Source organism: Macaca thibetana, chromosome 15 (assembly GCF_024542745.1).
Source record: "Macaca thibetana thibetana isolate TM-01 chromosome 15, ASM2454274v1, whole genome shotgun sequence".
Classification (NCBI taxonomy): domain Eukaryota; kingdom Metazoa; phylum Chordata; class Mammalia; order Primates; family Cercopithecidae; genus Macaca; species Macaca thibetana.
The window spans coordinates 101,417,063-101,429,770 of record NC_065592.1 but is presented as its reverse complement, the minus strand read 5'-3'; the positions used below and the strand labels follow the sequence as shown (position 1 = coordinate 101,429,770).

The following is a 12,708-nucleotide window of genomic DNA, read 5'->3' as shown; positions in this document are numbered from 1 at the left end:
CGCAGTTTGCTTGACCCTCTCTGAGCCCACTGAGTTGGCTGTGTCTGTATTTTCACCAGGACTCCTTGGGATGCTGAGCTGCTAGTGTGGCAGAGGGCAAGGAAGGCACTTGGACAGCTTGGTTGCCTCTGATCACGTCCTCCGTCACTCCAACCTGCCCTCAGGGTCCGATGTGCACACACAGCAGCAGGGACCGAGATGGGAGCATGAGAGCTGCCTGCACTGGGACAATCCTCAGGCCTAGGGAAGTGGGAGGCAGGGGGCGTCGACGGGCAGGAGTACACAGGACAGCCTTGCTCTCAGTGTGCCTCACTCATGCTGCCAGGTGCCTGGTCAGGTTTTTTTCTTTGCCTTTAAAAAATTTTTTGTCTTGAAATAATTTTAAATTTACGCATGAGTTTTGATGATTGTGCAGAAGGATCTTGAGCGCCCCCACCCAGCTCCGCATGTGTGATGTCTCACATAACCGGTGTGCATTTATCTGAGCCAAGGTGCTGTCATGGTGCAGTGCGTTACCTGAACCCCAGACCCTGGACCCTCTCACCTTCCACCCCCCACCTTCCTGGCTCAGTACCCCGGGTTGCACTGGACACTGCATCTCCTCGGCTTCTGCTCTGTTCCTGCCTCCCTGACCTCAGCACTCCTGGAGAGGAGTGGTCCAGTGTTTTGTGGCGTGTCTGGTGTTTTCTTGTGATTATCTTGGGGTCGTGGTTTTACGGGGAGCACCAAAGAAGGCGCTTTCTGGGGATGTGGCATCTGTATGACTCACACCAGCGCGGTGACCTCGGTCATTCGGTCCAAGTCATCACCATCTTTTTCCATGCCGAGTGTGTCAGGGCATGTAGTCCACACTGACGGGTCGGGGAGAGTGAGCCCCACCCCCTGGGGAGGCATGCGGGAAACCCCCATAGTCATTCATGCTTATTTGCAGGGATAGACTTGGAGGCTACAGAAATGCCCTGTTCTCCTCCCACCCACTGGCATCCACATCCACCAGTGGGTCCTGCCTGCGGCAGTTATAGCTGGCTGTCCTGATGGCCAGTTCCTCCTTCCCTGTCCCCTCTTCCCTTCCACAGTCATCCCTTGGTCTCCATGTGGCATCGTTTAGTTTTTACAGCTCAGTTTCATTTGGGCTCCAGCCCAGCCCGATCCGGGAGAAGTGGAAGTTGGGGCTGAGTCTCCTGCAGGGTGCAGGAGGTGGTCTGGATCCCCTTGGGATGGGCCTTGCTCCCACAGCCCACCCCACCCTCCACAGCCACCCTCGATGCCCTGCTTGGCCATCCAGGGCACCCTGCTCTGCACTGCATGGTGTCCACGCCACCTCGCAGGTGTCCCCCACGGGACCCAGCAGGACCAGCTGTCCCTTGGAAGTTACCCAGCTTGGCTTTGCTGCCAGAGAACGTTTCCGCCACTCCACAAGCTGCGTGGTGCCCGAACTGTGATCCGAGATATCATCCTCAATCCTGCCCACAAACGTGGTGCGCACGTGGCCTCATCTGCCCAGGTCTCTGCTGCTGCTGCTGCTGCTGTAAGGCCGGTGCCGGGCCAGGTTCCCTCTGCTGTGTATTGTCACAGTTTCCATCCTTGGAAGCTTTCCCTTTCTCTGGTGGGTCTGTGCCCGCACAGCCGGGTGTGTGGCCTGGGGCCTTCTGTGTTGGCATCAGGGCCTGTGATCTTCCAGCCATACTCTGAAGTTGACTCCCAGCGTATCCTCTGAGGATGAAGGTCATGTTTCGTCTGACTGTAAACCACTAAGTCGTGTGTAAATTTGAGAATCTTGTATTGTTAACCAAAAGGTGTTCCCAGGCTGTCGAGGCAGATGCCCTGGGCAGAGGCTAGACAGCACACTCCACGGGCCACCTCCAGGTCTGTTGCATGCCCCTGAGCTTCAGGTGGGTGCAGTGTGGGGCACCCTCCTTCCAGCTGAGTTCCATTCAAAAGCAGTCAGCAGCCTTGGATGCCTGTGTGCTGGGCACTGCTGGTGCCAGGTGGGCTGATGGGATTGGCCTGAAGCTGGTGTCCCTGGGAGCCAAGTGTCCCAGAAGGTGGAGAGTCTCACCTGCCCTCTGCTGTGGGTGTGGCTGCTCTGGAGCTCTTCCCTTTTACTTATAGACACGTGAAGAGCAAAGGCATTGTTCCTTCTTTTATGTTATGTATCGCGATCTGCTCATCCTTTGCATGTCGTCCATTTGGCATCCCCGTTATGTTAGGTCCCTGCTGGATCCAGACCCTCACAAGAGGCTCCCCGCCCATAGGTGCTCACATTCTGGCTCGAGGGATAAGGTTGGGCTTCGAGGTGGTGTGCTTCAGCCTCTGGCTGCAGCCCCTTCTCCCCTGTAGTGAGGCCGGGAAGATGACCAGGAGTGCCAGGCTCATGCATCCCCCTCTACGTGGAGGCGGTCTGGAGGTGGGGACTGAACAGCCTCTCCACTGGCTAAGAGAAACACATGCAGAGAAGCGCTCTGCTGGAGGGCAGGACCCGGGCAGTGGGTGCCCAGACAGGGGAGAGAGGGATTTGGATCTAAGGCCCAGTGAGCCCTGATGTAGCGCGTGTATTCTGCCGGAAGGTCGCAGACCTGCCTTGTTCGCCCCTGGTTCTGAGTACCTGTCCTCCTTACTGCAGCGTGCCCTGATGGTGCACTCTGGCTGCTTCCCACACACTGGTGCCTGCTTGCCTGATGCTAGTTCTCCTGTGTCTCACACACGCAGGGCAGGAGGTTCGTCTATGCTGGCTCTAACTCGGGCGTGGTCCAGGCCCCTCTGGCCTTCTGTGGGAAGCACGGCACCTGCGAGGACTGTGTGCTGGCTCGGGACCCCTACTGCGCCTGGAGCCCACCCACAGCGACGTGTGTGGCTCTGTACCAGACTGAGAGCCCCAGCAGGTACGGGGTGGGACGCGCCGCCGGGGGATGTCCCCGTGTGTGCGGGTGAGTAACACTGCCGGTTGTTTTGCAGGGGTTTGATTCAGGAGATGAGCGGCGATGCTTCTGTGTGCCCGGGTGAGTGACTCCTCGACGTCCTGTTTCCTGTGGGAGTGGCGAGGTCTTGTAACCATTTCACGGTGCTTCAGTTCTGTGGCATTTGTGTGTGTTTTGTTTTTCTTTCTCCACTTGGAACAGAGGTCAAGGGTCCTGTAGCAGACTCGTGGTCTTCTCTGTCTTTTTTTCTTGCCAAAAGAGTATTTGAAGCCACTTAGAGTGTGTCTGTTTACTGGGGAGCAGTCTCCTTCCAAAACGGTCCTGTTTTCTTTCTGCTTAGCTTGGGGCTCATTAAACAAAACCTAAGTCTGTTATAAATGGGGAGAAAGGAGCCTGTGAGTGATTAATCCTCAGGCAGTGGAAGGGCTGGGGTGGTGTTTCCCCTGGGGCTCCCACCTGAGATTCACCCGCCTGTGGATGTCTGAAATAGCGCCTCGCCCAGAGGGAGGGGTGGCATCAGGCCAGGACGCCCCTTCCCCAGCAGCCACCTTCCAGGGTGCTAAAGGCAGACTTGACCCTCGGTTCGGTGTCCTCCTGTCCCTGACAAGACAGCTGTCATCAGACTAAGAAAAGTTTAGACAGCTGGGCATGGCGGTACACGCCTGTAGTCCCAGCTACTAGGGAGGCTGAGGCAGGAGGATTGCTTGAGCCCAGGGGTTCAAGGCTGCGGTGAGCTTATCATGCCACTGCACTCCAGCCTGGGTGACTAAGTGAGACCCAGACTCTAAAAAGAAAAGAAAAGCTGGCCGGGCACAGTGGCTCACACCTGGAATCCAGCATTTTGGGAGTCTGAAGCAGGAGGATCACTTGAGCTCATGAGTTCAGGACCACCCTGGGCAATGTGGTGAGACCCTGTCTCTACAAAAAATACAAAAATTAGCCAGACCTGGAGGTAGACACCTGTAGTCCCAGCTACTCTGGAGACTGAGGTGGGAAGATCCCTTGAACTGGGGAGGTTGAGGCTGCAGTGAGCTGTGATTGCACCACTGCACTCCAGCCTGGGCAACAGAACCAGACCCTGTTTCAAGAAAAAAAAAAAAAGAAAAAAGTTTAGGCAGGAGGAGAGTGCTGAGATACACTGAAAGGTCAGCCTTCCTTGTAGCCACTAGCAGAAGCATCTCGTGTCTGATTCAGAGAGTGACACTAGGCGCACAACTGGCCTCTGCTCAGCCTCCCCGGCCTGGCGCGTTTTCTTCTGGGACACGGGTGAGAAATGCGATTTCTGCTGCTCAGAGCTGCCTCTGATTTCTTTGTCCCTATGGGCTGTCATCCAGGGCTCATCTTTGCTTTTTGGTCACGCATGTCTTTATCTCCTTAGTTGTTCTGGAAGATTCCATGTTGCTCCAGTGGGTGAAACTCTTGCATCATCTTGTGGGTATTTTAAAGAAGTTGTTAAATAGCAAATGGGGATTGTTGACGCTGTGCACGTTTATTTTGATGTTCCAGATAAAAGTAAAGGAAGTTACCGGCAGCATTTTTTCAAGCACGGTGGCACAGCGGAACTGAAATGCTCCCAAAAGTCCAACCTGGCCCGGGTGTTTTGGAAGTTCCAGAATGGCGTGTTGAAGGCCGAGAGCCCCAAGTACGGTCTTATGGGCAGAAAAAACTTGCTCATCTTCAACTTATCAGAAGGAGACAGTGGGGTGTACCAGTGCCTGTCAGAGGAGAGGGTTAAGAACAAGACGGTCTTCCAAGTAGTCGCCAAGCACGTCCTGGAAGTGAAGGTGGTTCCAAAGCCCGTGGTGGCCCCCACCTTATCAGTTGTTCAGACAGAAGGTAGTAGGATTGCCACCAAAGTGTTGGTGGCATCCACCCAAGGGTCTTCTCCCCCGACCCCAGCCGTGCAGGCCACCTCCTCCGGGGCCATCACCCTTCCTCCCAAGCCTGTGCCCACCAGCACATCCTGTGAACCAAAGATTGTCATCAACACGGTCCCCCAGCTCCACTCGGAGAAAACCATGTATCTTAAGTCCAGCGATAACCGCCTCCTCATGTCCCTCTTCCTCTTCTTCTTTGTTCTCTTCCTCTGCCTCTTTTTCTACAACTGCTATAAGGGATACCTGCCCAGACAGTGCTTGAAATTCCGCTCGGCCCTGCTGATCGGGAAGAAGAAGCCCAAGTCAGATTTTTGTGACCGTGAGCAGAGCCTGAAGGAGACGTTAGTGGAGCCAGGAAGCTTCTCCCAGCAGAATGGGGAGCACCCCAAGCCAGCCCTGGACACTGGCTATGAGACTGAGCAAGACACCATCACCAGCAAAGTCCCCACGGACAGGGAGGACTCACAGAGGATCGACGACCTTTCCGCCAGGGACAAGCCCTTCGACGTCAAGTGTGAGCTGAAGTTCGCGGACTCAGATGCAGATGGAGACTGAGGCCGGCTGTGCGTCCCCGCCGGCGCCCCGGCTGCGACGTGTCCAGGCCTGGAGTGTTTTGTGTTTCTCCCGTTCAGTATCCGAGTCTCGTGCAGTGCTGCGTAGGTTAGCCCGCATCGTGCAGACAACCTCAGTCCTCTTGTCTATTTTCTCTTGGGTTGAGCCCGTGACTTGGTTTCTCTTTGTCCTTTTGGAAAAATGACAAGCATTGCATCCCGGTCTCGTGTTCTGCAGTCAGTCGGAGTACTTGATGAAGGCCCGGGGGCGGCACAGAGTTCCTGAGCCCTTTCTGTAGTGGGGGAAACATGGCTGGACCTCTGTTGGCTGAGAAGAGCATCCCTTCAGCTTCCCCTCCCTGTAGCAGCCACTAAAAGATAATTTAATTCCAGATTGGAAATGACGTTTTAGTTTATCAGATTGGTAACTTATCGCCTGTTGTCCAGATTGGCACGAACCTTTTCTTCCACTTAATTATTTTTTTAGGATTTTGCTTTGATTGTGTTGATGTCTTGGGTCATTTTTTTTTTTTAATTACAGAAGCAGATGTTTTAATATTTAGAAGAAGATGTATATCTTCCAGATTTTGTTATATATTTGGCATAAAATATGGCTTACGTTGCTTAAGATTCTCAGGGATAAGCTTCCTTTTGCTAAATGGATTCTTTCTGCTTTTAGAAATGTAGACATGCACACTCCCCGGAACCCACTCACCTTTTTCTTTTTTCTTTTTTTAACTTTATTCCTTGAGGGAAGCGTCGTTTTTGGAGAGATTTTCTTTCTGTACTTTGTTTTACTTTTTCTTTTTTTTTAACTTTTACTCTCTTGAAGAGGAGGACCTTCCCACGTCTGTGAGGTGGGTTTTGAGCAAGGGAAGGTGGCTGGGTGAGCTGAGTGGAGCCAGGCTGGCCCCAAGCTGAGATGGGAGCGCGGTACAATCTGGAGCCCGCAGCTGTCGGTCAGAACCTCCTGTGAGACAGATGGAACCTTCACAAGGGCGCCTTTGGTTCTTGAACATCTCCTTTCTCTTCTTGCTTCAATTTCATACCCACTGCCTGCCCGGACTTTCCATCCAGCCTCACTGAGCTGCCCGCCACTGGAACAGAACTGGGCCTCCGTGGCCGGGGCCGCGAGCTGCGACCACGGCACCCTCAAGCGCACGGCGCTGTTCCTGCCACTGTCCTGAAGATGTGAATGGGTGGTACGACTTCAACACTGGTGAATTTCACACTCCATCTCCCCGCTTTGTAAATACCCATCGGGAAGAGACTTCTTCTTCCATGGCGAAGAGCAATAAACTCTGGATGTTTGTGTGCGTGTGTGGACAGTCTCGTCTTCCAGCATGATAGGATTTGACCATTTTGGTGTAAACATTTGTGTTTTATAAGATTTACCTTGTTTTTATTTTTCTACTTTGAATTGTATACATTTGGAAAGTACCCAAATAAATGAGAAGCTTCTATCCTTGATTTGGGGAAGACATTCCTTAGCGGAGGCCGTGCAGCCTCCCGCCCCTGCATGGCCCAGGCGGCACAGCTGGGCTCACTCTTTTCTGTCCGTTTCCTGCTGTGTTTTGCCCTCTCTGGCCTGTGACGTGCTCTTGGCGACTTCTTCCTCAGTGCCCTCTCTTTTCTGTCCTCTCTGTCTCACAGCCTCGTCTCCTAAGCCCCTCCCTCCTCCTGGCTCCTCCTCCCTGTCCTGTCTGGGCCATGCGGGGGACAGGAGGCCTTCCTCCCCCTGGACCCCCTGGCCAGCCTCGGGTGCGGGGCCCGACAGCAGCTCGAAGGTCTCCTTGCTGCCGCCCTTCCTGAGTGACCAGGCACAGCACGTGCAAGCCCTGGGGACCTTCCACCTCTTCTGCCAGGCGACAGGTGAGTTGGGCCCTCTCTGTCCCCTGTGCCCTGTCCATCTGTCTCCTCCCACAGGTGGGGGGCAGGCGGGGGCATCCTCCACATCCCTCCACGTGTGTTCCTTTGCCTTCTTTATCTGTCCTGGCTGCGTCCCTTGGGTTGAGCCATTTCACGCTTTCATTGTGGGTCCATCCCGAGGGAAAGTGTAGACAGTCAGTGTGAAACCACTTCTAGTATACAGGGTCCAACCAGTGTTTTCCGTAAAGGGCTAGATATTTAGGCTTTGTGGGCCGCAGGCTCTGTCACAGCCACTCTGCTCTGCTGTTGTATTGTAAAAGCAGCCAGTCAATACACAATGAGTGGACAGGGCTGTGTGCCAATAAAACTTTATTTATAAAAATCCACGGTGGGGCCAGGCACGGTGGCTCAAGCCTGTAATCCCAGCACCTTGGGAGGCCGAAATGGGTGGATCACGAGGTCAGGAGATCGAGACCATCCTGGTGAACACAGTGAAACCCCGTCTCTACTAAAAAATACAAAAAACTAGCCGGGCGAGGTGGCGGGCGCCTGTAGTCCCAGCTACTCAGGAGGCTGAGGCAGGAGAATGGCGTGAACCCGGGAGGCAGAGCTTGCAGTGAGCTGAGATCCGGCCACTGCACTCCAGCCTGGGGCACAGAGCTAGACTCTGTCTCAAAAAAAAAAAAAAAAAAAAAATCCACGGTGGGCCAGATTTGCCCCAAAGGCCCCAGTTTCCCAACCCATGGTATATAGGATTGCTTATCCCTTAAAAAAAAAAAAAAATATATATATATATATATATATATATATATATTCAAGAGACAGGGTCTCCCTCTGTCACCCAGGCTGGTGTGCAGTGACACAGTCATAGCTCACTGCAGCCCCTGCCTCCTGGGCTTAAGCCGTCCTCCTGCCTCAGCCTCCAGAGCCAGAGTGCTTCTGTTTCTGCTAACAATTTGGAGGTTGATATATGTGGTATTTGGAAATTTTTAAAAATTAAGAGCTTCCAGAATGGGAGTTGCTTTAATGACTTGCTTCATGGTTTTTAAAAGCAGAAAAGATGGGTGGGCATAATCCCCCTGCTCTGGGAAGCCAGGGCAGGAGGATCGCTTGAAGCCAGGAGTTTCACACCAACTTGAGCAATATAGCGAGACCTGGTCTCTACCAAAAAATATGAAAAAAACCAACCAGGCTTGGTGGCACGTGCCTTGAGGATTGTTTGAGCCCGGGAGTTTGAGGTTACAGTGAGGTATGATGGTGCCACTGCACTCTAGCCTGGGCCACAGAGCAAGACCCTGTCTCAAAAATAATCATCATAAAATAAAAACAGAAAAGACTGAGAGTCTAGTGTACTCCTCTGGGTCACTGGAGCCATTTGCCCTGGATTGGAAAATACTCGGATGGGATGTCTGCTCTTGAAAGATAATAGAATGTCCAGAACCACACTTCAGAGATGTATCCTGTGCTTCAGGCAGTGCATGGTCACCCTGGTGGCCCCTGTGTTGTCGTCTGACTGATCAGTAGATACAGAAAGAAAGGAAGTGGCGTGCTAGAGCCTGCCCACGGGGAGGAATGAAGTTAATGAAGAGGAAAAGCAAACCCAATTGCTCTCTTTTAAAACATGTTAAACACACTGTCAGTAGCTCCTGAGAGTTTAAAGGTACTGCCCTCTCCTGTTAAACAAGCTCTGAGAGCCCCAGGTGGCCCATCTCTGCTGAGCCCGGAATGTCTCTTGGCAGCCAGCACTGGACAGGAGAAGCTGCCAGTGAGCGTGGAGCGCTGTGGAGACGGAGCTTTGCAGGGCTGGCTGGTGTGGTTCCTCCCCTCCACTGGGTGCCACGGACCAAGCCTGTGCCCAGCCGCCTGTGGCCACTCTCACAGCTGAATGGTGCTCCTCGGCCAGGTGGTTTGCCTTGGTGCAGGCATCCCGGAGGACTCCCTGTCTCCATGGAGCCTGTGTCCTGTGGCAGCACTGGAGTCCTTCAGGCAGACCCAGGAAGCTCCTCCTTGGTGGGGAGGCTGGGAAGCGAGCAATGGGTCTCTATGAACTGGCCGTGGACCCAGGGCTCCTTTGCCAGCAGATGCAGGCAGGCCGTATGGTCAGGAGATGTTGTTTGTTTGTTTGTTTATTTATTTATCATTGAGGCGGAGTCTTGCTCTGCTGCCCAGGCTGGAGTGCAGTGGCATGATCTTGGCTCACTGCAACTTCCACCTCCCAGGATCAAGCGATCCTCCTGCCTCAGCCCCCCTAGTAGCTGGGACTACAGGCACACCTCACCATGCCTGGCTAATTTTTGTATTTTTAGTAGAGACAGAGTTTCACCATCTTGGCCAGGCTGGTCTCTAACTCCTGACCTCAGGGGATCCACCGGCCTCGGCCTCCCAAAGTGCTGGGAGATTACAGGCATGAGCCACCACGCCCGGCTGCTGTTACAATTTTAAATGTGAGGCTCCAGGTGTGCCCCCTGTAGCTAGGCGGGCAGACACACAAGCCCCTGGGGTCAGCAGGGAATGAAAGATGGGTGCCCAGGGAGAAGGGACATCACTGTTACAGCAATAGAAACCACCCAGGTATTTCAACCACAGGGAATTGGTTACAAAGGTGATAGAAGGGCTGAGAACAAAGTGGGAAGGTGAGGTTTCCATTACCAGCCATGGGCAGGAGGAGTGAAGTGTCAAACACTTACTCAGTCTTGCTTGCTGTGCCACCGAGGCTGTGGCCGTGCGATCTGCAGCCTCGCCCTGCCCGTCACACTGCCTTCACCACTGCTGGAGGCCCTACGAGAAGCCACAAAAACGTTTCTCCTTCCACCTTCCTGTCTCCTGTCAATGCCTCCCATGGCCGGACCTAACAAAGCTGGCGGCCACAGATGGATATGGGAATGTAGCCGTGGGCTTGCAGCAGCGTGGCCAGGAGCAGTGTGTGGAGGGTAGGGGAGCTGAGAGAGGAGCGCGGTACTTTCCCAGTGCTCAGGATGGACCCCACCCCCTTTTCACATGGTCTTTACTTTCTCTCCAGAGGCATTTGGCCCCATCTGGGACATTCCCATTCCCTTGTTCCACTGAGGCCACAGCCTGCGAGGGCTGTGAGACCTCCCCAGGGAGGACCAGCTTAGGAGAGAGTGGCTTCGGCCTTTTCAAGGGTGGGCCAAAGCCAGGGCGTCCTGGGCATGCCGTGAACTCAGAGGGGCTGTGGTTGTGAATTTCCCGAGTAGGCTGCGGGGTTCTGTTGGGGCCTGTGGATGCTTCCTGCGGCAGAGGTCACAGTGTGGCTTGGAAGTCCAGAGATCCTTTCCTGAGGAGAGTGAGTGCCGTTTTCTGCCTTGTGGGCCAGGAATGAGCCATTCCAGGTGAGGCCCAGGGCCTGGAGGTTGCAGTACAGTACACTCAGGGCACAGGCCTACCGCTTCCTCCTGTGTCCTCTCCCAGCCACCCAGGGCAGGGCTGCTTTGGAACTTGGCTGGGTTTTTCTTTCCTGTAATGGCTGTTTTCGTGGTAGCTGTCACAGTGGTTTGGGGGCTGTCTGATTAAAGGGCCAGCAAAGTGTCTTTGGAATATGAAGCTTAGAGGACATTGGTGGCATCTTCAGTTCACCATGCTGCGTCCTGGTGCCTGTAGCTCTGCTGGGTGACCCTGTGTGTTGGGGAGAGTCTCACCCCCCCGAGACGGCTGACCGATGGAAGGTCAGTTGGTCAGGGTCGCACTTGGGGACTGAGTCTGCCCCAGAGCTGGTGGAGACTCATGTGTCACCCAGGAGATGTCCCCACCTGCCCCAACACACTCTTGGCCAGTGCTCAGAAAGTGACCCCAGGGACTCGGCCATCCAGGAGAGGTGAGGGCCCTCTGAGGCCAAAGCGCTTCCTCATGGGGGATCAGGGTGGGTCTGCACAGAGGAAAACAGCCCGTGGTGTGTGCAGAGGCTGCCAGGGCACAAGGGCCCAACGTGGGGTGCGGTGGAGGTGATGTGGCCATGTGGGCAGAGTAGGGCGGAGAGGCATGTCCTGGGGATGGGAGAGCTTGAGGCCTGGTGGTGGGGTGGAGGCCCACCCTTGTCCTGCACCCAGGGGCCTCGCTGCCCATCCAAGGGAGGGACAGGGCCACACCTGTGAGCCCGTGTCAGGAGCTGGGGTGGGAGATTGGCGGCCAGTGCCCCTCTCCACCTGGACACATTTCGTCCCTTCACCACACAGTTCTCGCCTCTGGGAAGTGGAATTATCAGTGGAAGATGATACGGAAAGATCCACTGATGGCCCTGGCACAGGCCAGCCTTGTCCCTGGGACAGGATGGGACGGTCCTGAGAAGGGAGGTTATAACACGCCTGGGGTGTCATGCCTTTGCAGTGCCCAGCTGAGACAGCACAGGGTGTCACCCCAAGCGTGGTACCCTGGGCTCAGTGACAAGAGGGGTCGCAGGTCAGGACTGCACTTCCTTGGGGCCCATGCCCTGGGAGCCGCTCGCCCTATGATCCTGAGTCCTGGGGGACTGAGTGCACCGGCAGGGCCTGGAGCAGCTGGGAGCAGCCGACTGCCTCAGTGTGCACCGTGGTCGCACGGGAGGGACAGCGGCCTTGAGAGCATTCACAGCTGCTGCACAGCCATCCTGCACTGTACTGGCCCTGGGATGGACCACTGTCTAAGCTTTGTCATGCAACTAGCAATGCACGTTTACTGTCGTCAGTCACCCTGGTACCAGCTGTGAAGGACAGGCAGGGACACACACATCACACCCCCGACACACACCCCAGACACACACACCACCCCAGACACACACACCCACCCCACACACCACACCCCAGACACACCCCCCGACACACACCACACCCCGACACACACCACACCCCACACACACACACCCACCCCACACACCACACCCTAGACACACACCACACCCCACACACACCACACCCCACACACCACACCCCAGACACACACCACACCCCACACACACCACACAGACACCCCTGACACACGCCAAACCCCCGACACACACCACACCCCACACTCCCCCCAGACACACCCCACACACCCCAGACACACCCCACACACCCCACCCCAGACATACACATACCCCCAACACACACCACACCCCACCCCAGATACACACCCTACCCCAGATACACACCATACCCCACACACCACACACCACCCGATACACACCACACCCCAGACACACCACACACCCCACATGCCACACCCCACACAAACACCTGACACACCACACCCCAGACACCACACCACAGCCCCACACATACCACACCCCACCCCAGATACCACCCCTCATACACACCCCACCCCACACACACATCACACCCCCCACAACCACACCCCACAGACACACCACACCCCACACACACACTAGCCACAGACTATGCCAGCCACATACCACACACCAGACACACACACCACACATGAGCATGACACATACTGCACACATGCCACACACCGTACTCCCAGCACACACATCCCAGACACACATACCACACACACTACACA

General features: G+C 55.0%; 1 protein-coding gene across 10 annotated transcripts in view; it reads left to right on the top strand.

The window, feature by feature from the left end:
- The window catches only part of SEMA4D (semaphorin 4D), a 134,135-nt gene that overhangs the window by 112,187 nt on the left and 9,240 nt on the right, over positions 1 to 12,708 (top strand). For 7 of the 10 annotated variants that reach the window (XM_050761252.1, XM_050761250.1, XM_050761253.1 and 4 more), the window contains 3 exons: positions 2,710 to 2,882; positions 2,956 to 2,999; positions 4,425 to 6,816. In XM_050761252.1, the coding sequence (XP_050617209.1) occupies positions 2,710 to 2,882; positions 2,956 to 2,999; positions 4,425 to 5,350 (1,143 nt within the window). In that variant the 3' untranslated portion in view covers positions 5,351 to 6,816. Of the gene's footprint in view, positions 1 to 2,709; positions 2,883 to 2,955; positions 3,000 to 4,424; positions 6,817 to 6,999; positions 7,219 to 12,708 lie in introns of those variants that run through there. The other 3 variants (XM_050761259.1, XM_050761258.1, XM_050761257.1) reach the window with 1 other exon arrangement.